This window comes from Oenanthe melanoleuca, chromosome 6 (assembly GCF_029582105.1).
Source record: "Oenanthe melanoleuca isolate GR-GAL-2019-014 chromosome 6, OMel1.0, whole genome shotgun sequence".
Classification (NCBI taxonomy): Eukaryota; Metazoa; Chordata; class Aves; order Passeriformes; family Muscicapidae; genus Oenanthe; species Oenanthe melanoleuca.
Genome location: NC_079340.1, coordinates 30,951,890 through 30,968,460, shown reverse-complemented (window position 1 = coordinate 30,968,460; position 16,571 = coordinate 30,951,890). Strand labels below are relative to the sequence as shown.

At 39.1% G+C, this 16,571-nt stretch overlaps 1 protein-coding gene across 1 annotated transcript in view; it reads right to left on the bottom strand.

The window, feature by feature from the left end:
• Window positions 1-1,611: 1,611 nt before the first annotated feature.
• Window positions 1,612-16,571, bottom strand: part of ACADSB (acyl-CoA dehydrogenase short/branched chain) — a 17,271-nt gene continuing 2,311 nt past the window's right edge. Inside the window, exons 3-12 of the mRNA XM_056495277.1 lie at window positions 13,651-13,813; window positions 13,279-13,379; window positions 12,592-12,798; window positions 11,977-12,147; window positions 11,384-11,509; window positions 10,931-11,023; window positions 8,942-9,031; window positions 6,444-6,581; window positions 5,551-5,650; window positions 1,612-4,819 (exon numbers count right to left, since the gene is read on the bottom strand). Of these exons, the coding sequence (XP_056351252.1) occupies window positions 4,749-4,819; window positions 5,551-5,650; window positions 6,444-6,581; window positions 8,942-9,031; window positions 10,931-11,023; window positions 11,384-11,509; window positions 11,977-12,147; window positions 12,592-12,798; window positions 13,279-13,379; window positions 13,651-13,813 (1,260 nt within the window). The 3' untranslated portion in view covers window positions 1,612-4,748. The remainder of the gene's footprint in view (window positions 4,820-5,550; window positions 5,651-6,443; window positions 6,582-8,941; window positions 9,032-10,930; window positions 11,024-11,383; window positions 11,510-11,976; window positions 12,148-12,591; window positions 12,799-13,278; window positions 13,380-13,650; window positions 13,814-16,571) is intronic.

Sequence of the window (16,571 nt, the reverse complement as noted above, 5' to 3'; positions counted from 1 at the left end):
TGGGAAAAAAAAAAAAAAAAAAAAAAAAAAAAGATTTTTGGACACTTCTAAATAGAAGCAGCAGGATAGAGAAGGTTTGCTATTAAATTAGAACAGTCTGAGACACCAGACCATTTGTCCCAGTGCGGTGTCAGCCCCTGAAAAATCAGGGCACAACCAGCACTCCCCTGCAGCCCAGATTCTTACACAAAGGTAACAAGCCACATTTTAAATAATTATTAAATAATGGCAAGCTGCATTGCTGCCAGAGAATTGTTTATCTCTGCAAATTGGATCACTGAAGTCAAAGTACAGTAGAGCTAAAATTCCTCCAGCATTAAATGGAAGATGTGCTGCTGCACCTTCCTTTGGTCCTTGGAAACTGTGAACCCTGCATGGCACTCAAATGTATTTTATGACAAATATTCTGTGAATCCTGCTTTTATTATTCAAGCAACAGTCCAAATAACCAAATTATCAATCAAATGTAGGCACTGCTGCAATTAAACCCAGAAAATTATTTTCCTTCTGAAGCCTGGACAGACATTGAGAGGACCAACCTTATCTCCAGCAGCTCCATGGACCGAACAAGTTCTTTGGAACTTTTCACCATTTAACTATGCTTCCAGAACCTTAACTTTTATTTTTTAATTATTCCTGGATTATTTTTTCCTCAGTTTAGCAAATTTCTTCTACAGAAAACCAAAAAGTGTCCAGAAAAGTTAATGTCTAACATGTAATTATCATGCCTTAAAAGCAGAAAGCCTCAGCAATACTGTTTTAAATTAAACCTGCTCTTATACTGAAAAATTTGCATTTAATTTGCATGTTTAGGATGCAAATTAGGAAATGGAAGAATTTTACAGGGTATCCTTGTAAACAATTCAGGCCAAAAACATCCAAGACACCTGCTGCAAATTTAATGAGAAGGATGATCAGAAAATGATTCTGTTCCACTGAGGGCTGGGTCATTGCTTGAGACTTGGCTGAATGTTTCTGACTGAAGGCAGCAAACAGCCTCTCCTCAACCTCACTAGAAAAGAATTACTAAAAACTTGTCTTTTTTGTAGTTTGTCTAAGTCCTCCAGTGATAGCAGCTCTTACAGTTACTGAGAGAGAGCGAATAGTTTCAGAAAGATGTAAATCCAAATGATCTTGAAAGACAAAATATATAAAAATGCTATTACTGTCTAGTGAGACTGCACATATTTTTGATTTATATTTCTAAATATTTCACAAAAAAAAATGTTACAGTGTACACTGCATGTTCCTTTGAACATTAAACAAGCTATTAGGGAGCACACTGGTTATTTCTAGTTACCCTGAATACATTCTAGGGCTGAGGAAAAGCATTTCTTCAGCTTTTGTGTATCCAGTACCAGCTCAGGGAAGTCAGACAGCTGCTTTCAAAGCAGACTGGGCTTCCAATTGAGCTTTGCTTGGTAGAACTCAAAATGTGCCTCTCACCAAAAGATTTTCAAGTGGAAATGCAATAACATGTTAATTAGAATGGTCTTTACATAGCAAAAAGCTCCCAAAGAACAATAACTCTGTAGTTCATGTAAGCCTTTTCTAACACAATCTTTACATGGGGAAAAGAAAATATGAAAGAAAGAACAACAGTACAGAGAAGATGATATAAAATGTTGTATTTGAGAATTTTCCAAGTAGTGATTAAACCTTTCTGTGGAGATCTGCCTTGATCACCAACCAGAACAGAACCAGAGAAACCTGACATGACACAGTCACTCTCTCCTGGTACAAAACCTGCAAGATCTGGTAACAATTTTAAATGATAGAATATTAGAGAACCATGAGCTGATATACAAGATTAGCATTGTATCAAGTCAAATCCAAAATTCAGGCACTTTTTAATACATTCTCAATACAGGACTTTTCTTCTAATCAGGGATGCTCACATGCAACATTTGATACTGAAGCTACTGTGCCAGGACAACAGACTGGATGGACTAAGGGCATAAAAAGGGGAAAGTCACTAATAAAATACATATTGAGTATAAAGAGCAGATTAAAAGCTCAGAAAGCCTCCCAGCATTGCCCACACCAGCTCTGCAGCCTGTGCCCACAGTGCCAGATGTAGAACTGCCATTCACTGCCACCCAAAAATGCCTGTCCCAAACCAGAACAGGGAGCACAGGCAGCTCTAAACAGCTCCTGGACAACAGCACAGCACTTCTCATTCCTAGCCAAACATCTGAGTTCAGAGCAGCAATAGAACCAGGCTTGAGGGGAGGAAATAATGCCAGGTTGGACAGGGCTTGGAGCAGCCTGGGATAGTGGAAGGGGGCCCTGCCCAAAACAGGGGATCTAAGGTCCCTTCAGCCCAAACCTGTGACTCTCCAAGTTATCCCTCCCCAGAGTCAGTCACCAGAGCAGCCAATGCCCTCCACACAGGTATCTGTCCTCTTAAAACAACAAGGAAAGTTACTCAGGGGTTGTAATTGATTTGTGCACATATTCCTCCACAGAATTTTGTATACAAATACATTACATTATTTATTTCTGTCAAAACTGTGTACAAAATACAACATACATAACAAAGACATGAAATATTTACAGCTGTAACATTAGTTAAAGGCTTGACCTTGCTTTATTGAGAAAAAAAAGCTCATCAGCTACTGTTGAATAGCTGATGAGGATGCTCAGGTTGTTTCCTGGACTCAGGAATCCCACATCAGACTATGAGGAATCACATTCATCTCATTTGTTCCTGGTTATTTTTCCAAATGGATACCTGACACAGTTCTACACAGAGTCTTTTTACATAATCCTGGATATCCAGCCCTTAACAGTCCTTCAAAGAGCTCTGCACTTTGCTCCACAAAGGGTTTGCTTCTGGCACTGTATTGAATCAGTTAAGTATTGCCAGTCCTCAGTCTCACCCAAACTGCAGATGCCAAGCTGAGAGTGTCTCAAACCAGGAGATCACAGCAAAAACCAAACTCTGTTTTCTGTGAACATTCACATAAGCAAAGCAGATTAAACCTCAGCAGCCAAGAGCTGCCTCACCTTGGCACTCAGCACAGTAACAAACATTAACTCAAGCATTTTGAAGTGAGATTATGATTATTTTAGATTCAGAGATAGACTGTGTTGAACAGAATAACTGTAGTTAAATGTTGTGGTGTCTGTAGTCTTAATTCTAATCTAAATTTCTCCAGCTAAAAGAAAGCCTGCAAGCAAATCTGAAATGTATTAATAATGATAATGATTAATAATAATATTGCCAGAAGAAAACTTCAGAAACCATCTAGTCTACCTTCCTACTCTTGGTATTTTTGAAAACCTGAAAGCTCTTGATCAAACTGATATGGGAGGGGCTTTTTTATTGGCATAAGGATAATCACCACAATAATTCTTTGCCCATTAACAGGCAAAGCATGTATATAGAGGGATTAATTCACTAAAGCAGTTACTTCCCTTTGAAGTCAGAGAACTTTTTAATAGTGCTTTTCATCCTTGCTTGTTTCTTTGTCTAAAGGCACTGCTTGTTTTACAAATCCCACTTGTTAAGTGTCACTTGCCCTGGTTTTTGCTAGGAAATCCTCTGGGAGTCTCAGCCTATAATGTTCTAAGCTCCACTCAGAGTGAATCATCAGTGAAAGGCAAGCTTTAAAAATGAGATTCTTCTAAGTCAGCCAAAACCAGAAAACCAATCCTTCCCTCCCCAAAACACTTGAAACAGATTGCCAATTACAGCAATTAGGATGATTTTTCATATATTAAGCTTCCTGTCTCTTGATTATTAGTTAATTAGCTCTCCAGCTCTGAAGAGGTTCTGCTGTAAATAAAATGTCTAATTTTAGAGTAAACAGAGACAAATAAATAAGCAAATACTTCCCAACCCCCTGCCCTCTCTTCTCTCTTAAAAAAGGGAAAAACTGTGCTAGAAAACCACTAACTTCCAGGAGCAAGGAATTCTAGGCTGCAAATTAACAGTGCCCCCCTTTAAAGTTTGTAAAATGCATTGAATGTGGAAAGGCCACTGTGAGGTAGTATCACAGCACTCCCATTACCCAGCTTGTATCTGTCCTTTTGCAGAACTACTAGAGCTTTTTTAACCCCATTTCAGAAAGATTTCAACTCAACCTTTTATGAAAGGAGAACTATAAATAGGCTCTTAGATTAAAACCCTTAACAGCTGAGAAGGCTGGAAAGGGAGGTGGATATTATCCACCTTTCAGGAGTACAAATTGGGGCTGCAAGGGCTTAATTACAAAGATATCCTTAAGAACACACTGAGGGCTGCTGGAAAAATGACTCCAATTACAGCAGCTCCACAGACATCACTCCACCTGGGAGAGAGGAAACCACCACTTCCCTCTCTTTGCACCCCATGCTAATGCAGGCAGCACATCCCAACTGCAGCCCCACTCCAAACACCAGCTCTGCTGCATGTGGGGAGTCCCTTCTCCCAGGTGGATTCACAGAAATGCCAGGGACTTGGATTCCTTTCTTTTCACTTTGAAATCTCCAAGTGCTGGCATGACCTAAGGGAGCTAAATCCAACACCTGGAAGTCTCTCAGGCAGAAAGAAGTTTGGATTTGAATGTGGAATTCTTGATTGCACATAAATGACTCATTCTCCTGAAATGGGGAATTCATGGTTTTCCCTATGATTTCACTGTGATGATTTATTCTTATTTATGGTGTCACCAATGCTTTCTGTAATTACAAATAAATAGGTAATTCACAATTAGTGTTCAGGGAAATAATTTTCATGTAGTATCAAAAATGTCCTTATGGTTTCAGTACTCCTGTGCTAAGAATTTTGCAATTGTGCTCAGCTGGATATTTGAAGTTCCTTCATATATTGTACCTGAAATCAGAAGAAAACAAATTAGTAGACTCTAAACCCACAGTGAATTTACGAAAAGAGACCAAAATATCATCCCAAAGTCCAGTTAGAACCTTTACAATTATGAAATGAAACTTTACAATATAAGTACTAGCACAAAATTATAATTATCTATATAATACTATAAATGTTCATATTTTATTATCTGTAACAATTAAAGCTCTTTTCTGGCTGGCACCACATAATGCAAAGACATTTTCCTGAAAAGCAATTCTTAAGTAGCCAACAAAAATGAAGTTCAAAATGCTATCATGATAAAAGCCAAAGGGTAATACTGTTAAAAATACCAAACTGTTGTGTCCAAGGATTATCTTGATAAACAAGACAGCCTTGACAAGAAAATTCCACATGGATTCAGATCTTAATTTTTTTTTTTTACAGAAATTTTCTTAATAGAATGGGACACAGTGTTTGTGTCACCAATGAAGGTAATTTCAATTCATTTTTTTTAACAGTAATTTTCTTAATAGAAGGGGACACAGTGTTTGTGTCTGTATTTTATTGGTATCTAATGAAATATTTTAACTAGCCTTGCATGTACATATATTTATACCTGAAGTTTTATACCTGAGCCTTTGAATTAGTGTTGGTATATATTAAGGAAAAAATATCCAGAGTAAAAAAGCCAGCCCTTCTTCCTCAAACTTTAACAGCACTAGACAAGAGATACTTGGTAAGAAAGTGTTACTCACCTATCTTGCAGTCCCTGTAGTACTTTTCTATTGGGTAATTCTTGGTGAATCCAACACCTCCCATCCATTCAATGCATTTACTGGTTGTCAGTGTAGCAACCTATGAAGAGAGTTTCAGGATTCAACTTCAGGACAGTAGTGATAAAACTTACACTTTGTACCTAATTAATAACAAAACAGGGAATAAAGCAGCAACTAGAACAGGAGAGAAGAAGGATGGGTATTCTGGTATTCATCTTCAGCACGCCATTTAAGGATAAAAATTACATCAATCAGAGGACATCAGGAGTTCACTAATTGTTACAGCAATAGTTTCTATGCTGCTCAGTGCAAAAGACCAGCAGTGGTATGCAAGACAGCAAAGAGGGAGAAGTCATCCAGTTTTGAGTCACTTTAAGACTCACAGATGTGACCAGCAGAGCTGAAATGGTCACAAGTGAACTCTTTACAGTGTAATTTCTCAAGCCACAATAAGATTTCTGAGAAAATTAAATCTTTCTAGATGAGTGAAAGTATTAATTTCCTTTCCTCTTTTAATGTTGTTGGCTGGTTTTAAAAATTTTATTTAGGGGCATGAGCAGCTTATTCTTTGACTTACTTCAGATTCTGTGCATGGACTGAGAAACACAGAATGGTTTGGGTTGGAAGAGATCTTAAAACTCATCTCATTCCAACCCCCTGCCATGGGCAGGGACACATGCCACTAGCTCAGGCTGCTCCAAGCCCCATCTGACCTGGCCTTGGACACCTCCAGGGATGTGGCATCCGAGATAAAAGTACATCTAGAGATTTCACAGGAAACATGAAATATGAGTTGCACACAGAAGAAGCTTGAGCAGCAGTGGGATGAAAGGAGAAAAAGGAGGAAGGCTGGAGTGAGGGAGTGCAGGTACCTCAGCAGTGAAGTACTTGGCCATGCTGGCCTCCTTGATGGCCGGCCTGCCCGCCTCCGCCAGCCGCGCCGCGTTGTACGTCAGCAGCCGGGCTGCCTCCAGCTGCGTGGCCACCTGGGCAATCTGGTGCTGCATCCCCTGCAACAGAGCACAGCACTCAGACAGAGCCCCAGCCCCACTGCAGCCCCAGCAACAGCACTGACACAGAGCTACAGCCCCACTGCAGCCCCAGCAACAGCACTCAGACAGAGCCCCAGCCCCACTGCAGCCCCAGCAACAGCACTCAGACAGAGCCCCAGCCCCACTGCAGCCCCAGCAACAGCACTCAGACAGAGCCCCAGCCCCACTGCAGCTCCTGCGACAGCACTGACACAGAGCCACAGCCCACTGCAGCCCCAGCAACAGCACTCAGACAGAGCTACAGCCCCACTGCAGCCACAGCAACAGCACTCAGACAGAGCCCCAGCCCCACAGCAACAGCACTGACACAGAGCTACAGCCCCACTGCAGCTCCTGCAACAGCACTGACACACAGCCCCAGCCCCACTGCAGCCACAGCAACAGCACTGACACAGAGCTACAGCCCCACTGCAGCAGCACTGACACAGAGCTACAGCCCCACTGCAGCCACAGCAACAGCACTGACACAGAGCTACAGCCCCACTGCAGCAGCACTGACACAGAGCTACAGCCCCACTGCAGCCACAGCAACAGCACTGACACAGAGCTACAGCCCCACTGCAGCCGCAGCAACAGCACTGACACAGCCACAGCCCCACTGCAGCCACAGCAACAGCACTGACACAGCCACAGCCCCACTGCAGCTCCTGCAACAGCACTGACACACAGCCACAGCCCCACTGCAGCCACAGCAACAGCACTGACACAGAGCTACAGCCCCACTGCAGCAGCACTGACACAGAGCCACAGCCCACTGCAGCCACAGCAACAGCACTGACACAGAGCTACAGCCCCACTGCAACAGCACTGACACAGAGCTACAGCCCCACTGCAGCCACAGCAACAGCACTGACACAGAGCTACAGCCCCACTGCAGCTCCCAGCCACAACCACTCTGCTCACCACAGAATGCACCTGAACTCTAAAATAAAAACATGAAATCCAGCTGGGAAGTAATTCTGTGTTTATAGACAGAGGTTGGGAAAACTCCTGGGCCACTGAAGTGCTTTCAGGAACTGCAGTCCTATTTTCCCCTTTCCTATTCTTGGATTCAGGAGCACTGGGGCTCTTTTTGCCTGACTGCAGGACAGAGGGTTGCCTATTTAAACCCAGGAATATAAAGGAAACTTTTATCCCAATCTTAACATCCTCTGGATCACAAAGGCATGAGGAAGTCAGAGCTGAGTTTTCATTCTGCAGCTGTTCATTGAGACAAAAACAGGTCTGGTTCCCTAATGAGCTCAGCCAAGGAACACTTGGTAACAAGTATTTATTGAATAAAGTGGAGAACTAGCAAGGTGACAACTCCTTTTCTTGTCCCAGAGGCACAAGACAAGATTTAGAAGCAGTTTAAAAGTCCAGAGGACACGACTGAGGAATGGTTTCAAAGGGAAGGAATAAGGTGATGGAGCTCATATCTGAATGGTATTACAGGAGAATGGGTTTATTTAAGAACACCCAAATATTATGATCATTGAAAATGAACATTTAGTAGTCTAAAACACAATGAAATCTTTCATCTTATTAGAACATTAACACTGTTCCCTCAGATTTGCAGAAATATATAGGCAGGTCAAAATACCAAAATGATTTGGCAATTATAAATTCCATTTCCCATTCAAAAGACGTAGTTCCAATCATTTCCTAGGCATCTAGGAGTGCTTCCTAAAATCTGCATAAATTATGAGTAGTGCTAATGTTCCTTCTCTTCAGCTGAGATGTAGGTTTCTTTTAACAAGAAAATTACTATAGTAATTACAATTATGTATCTTCCTTATTAAACTATACATCATTTTTGCAACAAAGAGTCTTTTTTGCTGTAAGAAATAGATATTATAATGAAAACTAAATGTCTTTGTACAACACAGGAAATCTAATAATTCAATCAGTTTTCCTCATCTTTTTATCATTTCTAGTGTCTCCAGAAAAAGCCCTTCCCCTATACCTCATGAAAGGGTATAAAAACTGCAGCACATTCAGTATAGTGTGATATTAAAATCAGAAGGGAGTTCCATGTGCATTGTTTTCAAAGAGTGTCAGTAAGTCATCAGGCAAAAGGAATATGTGAATAATTTTTTTAATTTTTAAATTATTTTTGTGGCACTTGCAAAGGCACACAACACTGAATTGATGAATTTTAAGTGGCAGATGAATGTTCATCCAGAATTTTTTTGGAAAAATTCTCCTCAAATATAGAGGAGGAGAGACAAGATGTGAAGTGGAACATGAATCATGCAAACCATAATAGTAATTTTATTGTTCATTGTGATCACTATTCTTTTTTGGAGGAAACATCCCATGTGTCCATGAACAAGTACCTGGAAATCAAAGATGCTTTTCCCAAACTGGACTCTCTCCTTTGTGTAGGGAACTGTATGGTCAAAGCACCCTTGGGCCAGTCCTAACATCTGCAAGGAAAAATAAGGATATGGTCAGAAAAAATGGATTAATTGAATGAACTTAATGAAGATGACAATAATTTGTCATCTTCTGGTCAGGCAGGTTGATATCCAGGAGAAAAGTAGTTTTCTTCCTACCTAGATATTGCTAAAACTTCTATAGAGAATCCTAGGAGCCAGAATTTTACAATTATGAGTCAACTGTAATTGCAAAAATATCAAGTGTTTTTTTTGAAAATTCATAATTGCATAAGAAAATGATTGTAAACTGAAGATCTATAGATCTACATTACCCTATTAAAGGAAAATAATCTGAATGACTAATCAAAATTATTTTCATAAGCAAAATAATTTTTCATTTCCTAGAGGACACCAGACTGCCAGAATTAGCAATTTATTTCAGAAGTCAGAAAATGAGTGGAGTGGAAGGAGAGAAACATTTCTTGCACTATCTTCCAACTCTGCAAAAAAATTGTGGAATTTACACCAATTTTGTCTTTCCACAAAGGCAGAAGCAGTAAAGTGTCACATCAGGCAGCTTAGAAAAACTGCCTTTAATGATGTACAACAGAAAAAAAATTATATACAGGAAAACAAAAAAAAGAAAATATTGCAGTCTGCTGCTAATTAGCCCCATTATCAGATTTGTCATCTCCTTATATAAATTATAAGAACCAAGTACATCAACTTCAGCACCTGTAATAACATTGCAGCTGCCTTGCACTAAAACCATCTGAAACTGTTTTCAAAGCCACAATTACATTTTATAAGATCTTCATTATCTTTTAAACCTATTACTACTGCAAAACTAAACTCAATACCACAGGGCTTTAGAGCTGCTGTTCCTGTCAAGTCCATTTCTCTTAATTTGAAGGTGCCAAGAAAGCAGTAACTAAGATATAACAACTACCTGACCTTAACTTTTAATTAAGGTGTAACTTGGAGTAATTAAGAGTAAAATCCAGACCATGTATTTTACTGCCAGAGCCTTTATATTATTTATATCTCTGGGAACAATGGGGCCCACAGCCCTTTTTAAATGCCATATCAGACAAAGTTTAATCAGAGGTAATCTTTAGAAATGATGGAAAAGCCAGCCCAATAATCAGCATAGTGTATTGCCATGTGGAAAATCCTAATTTCATGAGGATGATTTCTTCTGGTCTGTCTGCAAACCAGGACAAAAGATAAATGAGATTGATAGTACAGAAATATTGCACAGCAAAGTATAAACAAAGAAAAGATTATTTTCAAAAGTACATTGAAAATATAAAAATTAGCACAAGTAATTTTACTCTCAGGCTGAACCTGATTTCCACTGAGATCAGCAGCATTCTGAAATCCAAGTTGACTTTACAGCAACATTTTGAAGTAACTCCAACATCAGTAAATATTTTCCCCTAAGATGCCATACAGTGCAATTCTGAAACACAACAATGAATTGGAACAGTTCTTCTAGAGAAAATCACATTTGTTTTAAAAATAAGTTGACTTTTAAAAATAAGTTATTGGGAAAACATCAGTTAGCAGCTGGTTATATTTGCCAGCCCCATACAATCCCAGCTAGAATATTAATATTATACATGTCAGTATTCTCCAAAGTTAGTTTTCTTTGTAAAATAAATTTTTATAGTGGAAGACATAATTCAGTAGCAGTAAGTTAACGAACAAAGACAAGCTAATTGCCATTTAATGTTTTTTAAGTCTATTGCTTATGCCACCACAGGAGAATTTCCCCACTGGCAGCTGTTCCCATCTTCACTGTAACTTTGCTACGGGAACAGTGACATCTAGTGGCAATCGAGCTTTTAATAAAGTATTTTCTAAACTGCTTTAAATATTCCACAAATTTCAGTCCAAACTCAAATTATATCCTGTTTGTGCTCAGTAATAAACCAAATCACCTACCTGTGCAGCAATCCCTATCCTGCCAGTATTGAGCATTCCAATGGCATACTTATAGCCTTGTCCAACTTGTCCCAGGATATTGCTCTCAGGAACCTAAAAAATAAAATCCCAGTTATTCCTGTTCTATTCTGCTTTGCAACTACTATAAGTTTTATCAATTGCTCCTCATAAGTGAAGGCATAAAACATAAACTACAATTTGATTCCTAGGATACATGATGAGAGCATTCCAAGATTCACATGGCTATAAATTGATGATTGAGAAAAACTACATCAAGATTTAAGAAATCCAGCCCCTCTCTAGACTTCTGTAGGATGAAAATGTCAAAATATGCCAAACAATCAGTGTGTCTATGAGAAAAAAAAATAGGGAATTTAGTTAATATTCTTTCCTTATGTGTGGTCAGGCTCCAGTTGTACACATATTATGATTCAACAGCTGAACTTACAATACCTTCACGTTGTCAAACGTGACTGGGCAGGTGGAAGATGCTCTGATTCCCAGCTTGTCCTCCTTTTTCCCCACGTGCAGCCCCTCTGTGTCACGATCCACTATGAAGCATGTAATTCCTCTGTACCCCTGGGGAATGAAAAACAATCCAAAACTGTTTTTCTCTACTACCTACATCCAGACTGGGGACAAACCTGATACTTGCATGCTCAGCTATGCAATTTTTTACTGGACATATTTTACTATAGAATACTTTTTAGTTTTCCATTTTGCCTTTTAACAACAGGAACTTGGCAGCTAAGTCAGAAAGGTTGGAAAAGCATAAGACTGAGTCCTGTTACTCAGAACACCACTAGGGCTGTGCTCTTCATCTGAGCAACCATGATTCTGACACTTTTTATTTTCCCTGGTCGAGGGAATTTATTAAATAGCTCACCAAGTTCTCAAGTTTGTTGGGAAATATTTTTAAAGGTTTGCAACTAGCCAGGAAAAGGTGGACAGAGTATTAACCTCTGACATCAGATTATTAATATAAAATCCACAGTTTCAAATACCAGCAGCTGTCACTGAAATGCAAGAATTCTGTAGCAACTTACTAAGGATGGGTCTGTATTTGCCATGACAAAAAAAACTCCTGCATCTTCTGCTAAGCTTATCCACATCTTTGAGCCATTGATAATGTAGTAGTCTCCTTTCTTTTCAGCTCGAGTCTTCAAGGAAAAAGCATCACTGCCAGACCCAGCCTCCGAAAGACAGAAACTCCCTAACTGGCAAGGGAAGGGAAAAAGGCAATTTAATTTTCACAAATATAAATAAATCCTACAAGGAAAATACTTACAGGCCAGCATAAGTCTCTTAAATTCAAATATTTCAACCTATTGCATTAAAGTAACTGAGTTTCAGCTATGGAGATTAAGAATAGAAACACTGTGTAATTACACATCTCTCAAAGTCAACTGCTTTACAGTTCTTTTCCACAGTAAATTAAATTTTAATGAAACTAGTAAGTGCCTTTCCACTTTTACCTCTCAGCTACTGATGACAGGATGTATCTATATCACCACAGATCTCAGCTCTAACCAGTGTTTCAAAGTTCACACAATATTTTCCAGAGCTGCAGACACACATTAATCACTGGAAAAAAAATCCCACTAACATTACTAAACAATAATATAATTTTAATGGTTAAGTAAAGTAAGACTTTGACTCACTGTATCTTTAGACACCCTGGGAAGATAAGTTCTCTTTTGTTCTTCTGTTCCATAGGTGGTAAACAATTTATTTGTTAGAGTGTTTTGGAGTTCACACACAAGAGCCACAGCTGGATCAACTTTGGCCAATTCTTCCACTGCCAATATGATTGAAAAAAATGAAGCTCCAGTTCCTCCATATTCTTCCCCAAGCTCAATACTCATCAGCTGAAATGGAAAAGATGCAAATATATAAATATGTTGGTCCTGATAGCTGGAAAAGGTAAAACTGAATCCAGGAATGAACACCAGGATTATGGCAATGCAAGTCCTCATGGCTGCCCAGTAAGGCACAGAGGATTCCTGATACTCTTCTCCATCAGCACTTGGAGTCATGGCCTTTGCAGCATCCAATTATGCTTATCCAACTAAAAAAAAAGTGAGGGAGGGAAGACAAGGAACTAAAAGATAAGGTGAAGTATGTGGTATGGGACAGAAGGAAAAAAAATTACAGTAGAAGATGGAGAGTGATAATGCTGTAAAGAAAGTTGTCATGTGATTGACAACTCCAACATTTTTAATGATTCATTAGGTCATTTGAATTATATCCCTCAATCTTTTCATCTAAAAATCTGAACAAGGCACAGTTAAGAGATTCTTAAAATGATGTTACTTTCCAAATAAAAGGTTAGGTAAAAGTGTGCAGACCCCTTGTTCAAACAATCCCTGTACGATGGAATCTTCCATTTTGGCATTCTCGTCCATTTTTTGCACGAAAGGTGCAACTCGTTCCTGGGCAAATTTGGTCACTGCAATGAAGAGAAGAAAGAAAACATGTAAATATTCCAACAGTCTCCTTGGGGACCAATATAACAGGAATGTGGTGCTTCTGACAGGTTATACATGTGTTCTGCCTCTCCCAGAAAAGTAAGTAGCTCAAGCAACACAAGGCATAAACCACAACTCCCCCAAAAAATCTCAACATTTGACTACAAATAAATGATTAAAACAAAATACTAATGTAAAATAACCCTTCTACTTAAAACACTTCTGAATTTTAACTACAGAGATAATAGCTACCCATGTCTTTCAGCATGGCCTCCTCTTCAGTGAACATCTGAAGGGGAGCACAGACAAGTCCATCACTGGCTAGAGTTGGCTTGAGTTCTGATTTGGAGGATCTAAAAACACGGGGAGAAACCCTCCAAGGAGCCAAGTGTGCTGGCATGTGTCTTCTCAGCTGCTGGCAACAAATACAGAACATGCAAACAAGTAGATTTATATGCAGATAGAAATATATAACTTTACCCAGTGCTTTTATTCAATAAATGATTAGGAAATATAACTTACATCTAATGTTCAGCTTAAAAGCTTTTGAGAAAATAAAACCTCCCTCTCCCTTGTGTCCTAAAAGAAAATATCATTTAATTACTTTTATCACAAGTTTTCTTTCTGGAAGTTTACTAACAAAGTATGCACAAACTTTTTTTCAGTCTATTTTAGTGTTTACAGCACATAAACCCTGCTGATAGATTTTTATAGATGATCTTAAAAGTCTACTGCAATCAGAGTAGTGAGTGCATCTTTCAATAGAATTAATATTTCATTAATAGATATGATAAAAGTAAATATAAAGCACACATCCAATGACTTTTACAGGCCTGCCAACTTTAATGACTGCCTTTAGCCCTCTCCCTGCTTTTCTAGGGACCACCAACTCTTGTTTCTAAAGCAATTTGACAGCCCCTCATGGATTATTGGTATTTTGCTGTGAAAGGGCCTAACTTTTAACTGCACTGGGGGTTTCTGTATTCAAACTGAATTCTTATCCACCACTTAATGATTTTCAGAAAGAACACACATTTTGTAGACAAAGCCCTGGCATTTGAATGCTTCAGTTAATTTCTATAAAGTTAAAATCCCACAGTCAGTATGTTGATAGTGTAACTAATAATTAATGTGTCTTATGTGGTTTATTTAAGGAACTAAAATGAAGTGATTTATGCTTATGCTCCCCCTTTGTCCATAATATACAGCAATGATTTCAAGAATCATTGGTTATCCAAACAAAAGAGCAGAGGTTGAAATAGTATTAATATGTGGTAAAAGTCACAAAAATGAACAGAACAGTGGCTTTTGGGAGGAAGCTACACACAGTGATTGTCAGGACATAGATAATGTGACATCTTTGTCCCTCAGAGATCTAAAACATTTTGTGTTCAAAGACTTAATTAGAAAGTTTTGAAGGCTTTAGAAAGGTATGTTTGGTATGAAGGCCAATATGCTTTCCATACATGGAATAAATTCTTAGGATTTAAAAGGAAGTTGGCATAAAGGATCTGGCTCAAAAAGTAATGGGCCAGCAGTAGCTAAAATGTATTCCTGAAAAGCAGCACAGTTTGTGTCCCAAAATTAAGAGGACAGAACAATGGCTCTGCTCTGCTCTCCCAGCTCCCCACACTCTGGGGCTGATGTCCACAGAGCTGATCTGTGCTATGTCAGTCTAAAGTGTGGAGACACTAATGTCTCACCAACTGCTGACACAAACCCCCAGGAGAGACACAGCTGGGCCATAAAGTATATGAAAACACATATCTGCCAACAGTCATTTTTGGCAGCACTCATTCTTAACCCCAGAGTGAGGAGCAGACTGGCTGTGCCCTAAGCAGGCGCCTGTTCAGCTCACAGAACACGGGGCAATTCCACAATGCACACTGTGACAGCAGCATTCCTCAAAAAACAGCAGAAACTCTGGGGTCAGGAAGTAAAAATTCCTTTGATCCTTCTAATAATTCCCCCTCTTTCATGTTGGCTTTCAACACTTGTCATCTCCCTGGCTGAAGAACTGATGTAAAACACATCGATGAACTCTTCTGGAGACAAGAAGCAAAAGTCTGCTGTGATAAGGAAACTCTGATTTTGGCACTGTGCATAAAATAAAACCCAACAACAACAAACAGTCAGATGTGGTATACAGAAAATAAATACTGCTGTTCAGTGTTTAAATTCAGTGTTTATTCACATTCAAAACTCCTGATGACATAAAACAACTACTGATGAGCAGGGCTAAATTATTAATATATTTGGATGGTCAGTAATAGCTGCAACACTTACAAATGATGTTACTGGAGTCATTGAGTGTGTGTTCACAAAATAAAGAAAACATTGTTTTAATAGAGATTAAACCATGTTCTAGAAGCAGTCAGCCAGAAATTAATTATTTGCAGAACATGCAGCTATGCTGGGGTCACCTGACACCCAGGTGTGCAAACCTCCACCTGTGCAAGTCTGTCCTTGGCAAGGTCTGAGAAGGAAAAACCTGAGTATACACAGGCACATTTCTATTCAACACTGTGCTGCTTCCTGAGCAGTGACAGGGCTACAAACCACACACACTTCCTGCTCCTTCCACTACCTCATTTCCAAGTACAAAGAAAAGAGCATTTTCCTCCATGGTGGCATAAAAAAGGTGAATCACTGGGAATACAAAGCATAAAATCATGGAGCAGTTTGGGTTGGAAGGGACATTATAATGTCTTAGTTCAACATTTAGATTTAAAAACTACACAAATAATCAAGTCACTACATTATTGTCTACCTTTCTTTTCTCAGCCATGTAGTATCACTAATTTCAGGCAGTTATTTAAAGAGCACGGGCATTACTTAAATCCTTGGATGCTGCTTCCCTGCCTTTTTTCCTGCTCTTCTTCTGTAGGTAGTGATTTATGCTGCTACAGGATTCAGACTGCTTGCTCTACTAAACACATGCTTTTGTTGATAACATTGATTTTTCTGTTTATCTCAATTCTTACTTCCACCTCAGCTCTTTAAAAGATCAGTTCTCCTGGTTTCCTTCTGTTTCTTTTACAATCTAAAACAAGATTTTAATGCTGGACCTGGCAGCAACATTAAGATATAAACAGAAAAAACCCAAAGCAATGTTTTCCTCAGCTCACTTTGCTCGCTTGGTGACTTCCAGCCCTGTATCCATCCCAGCTGGT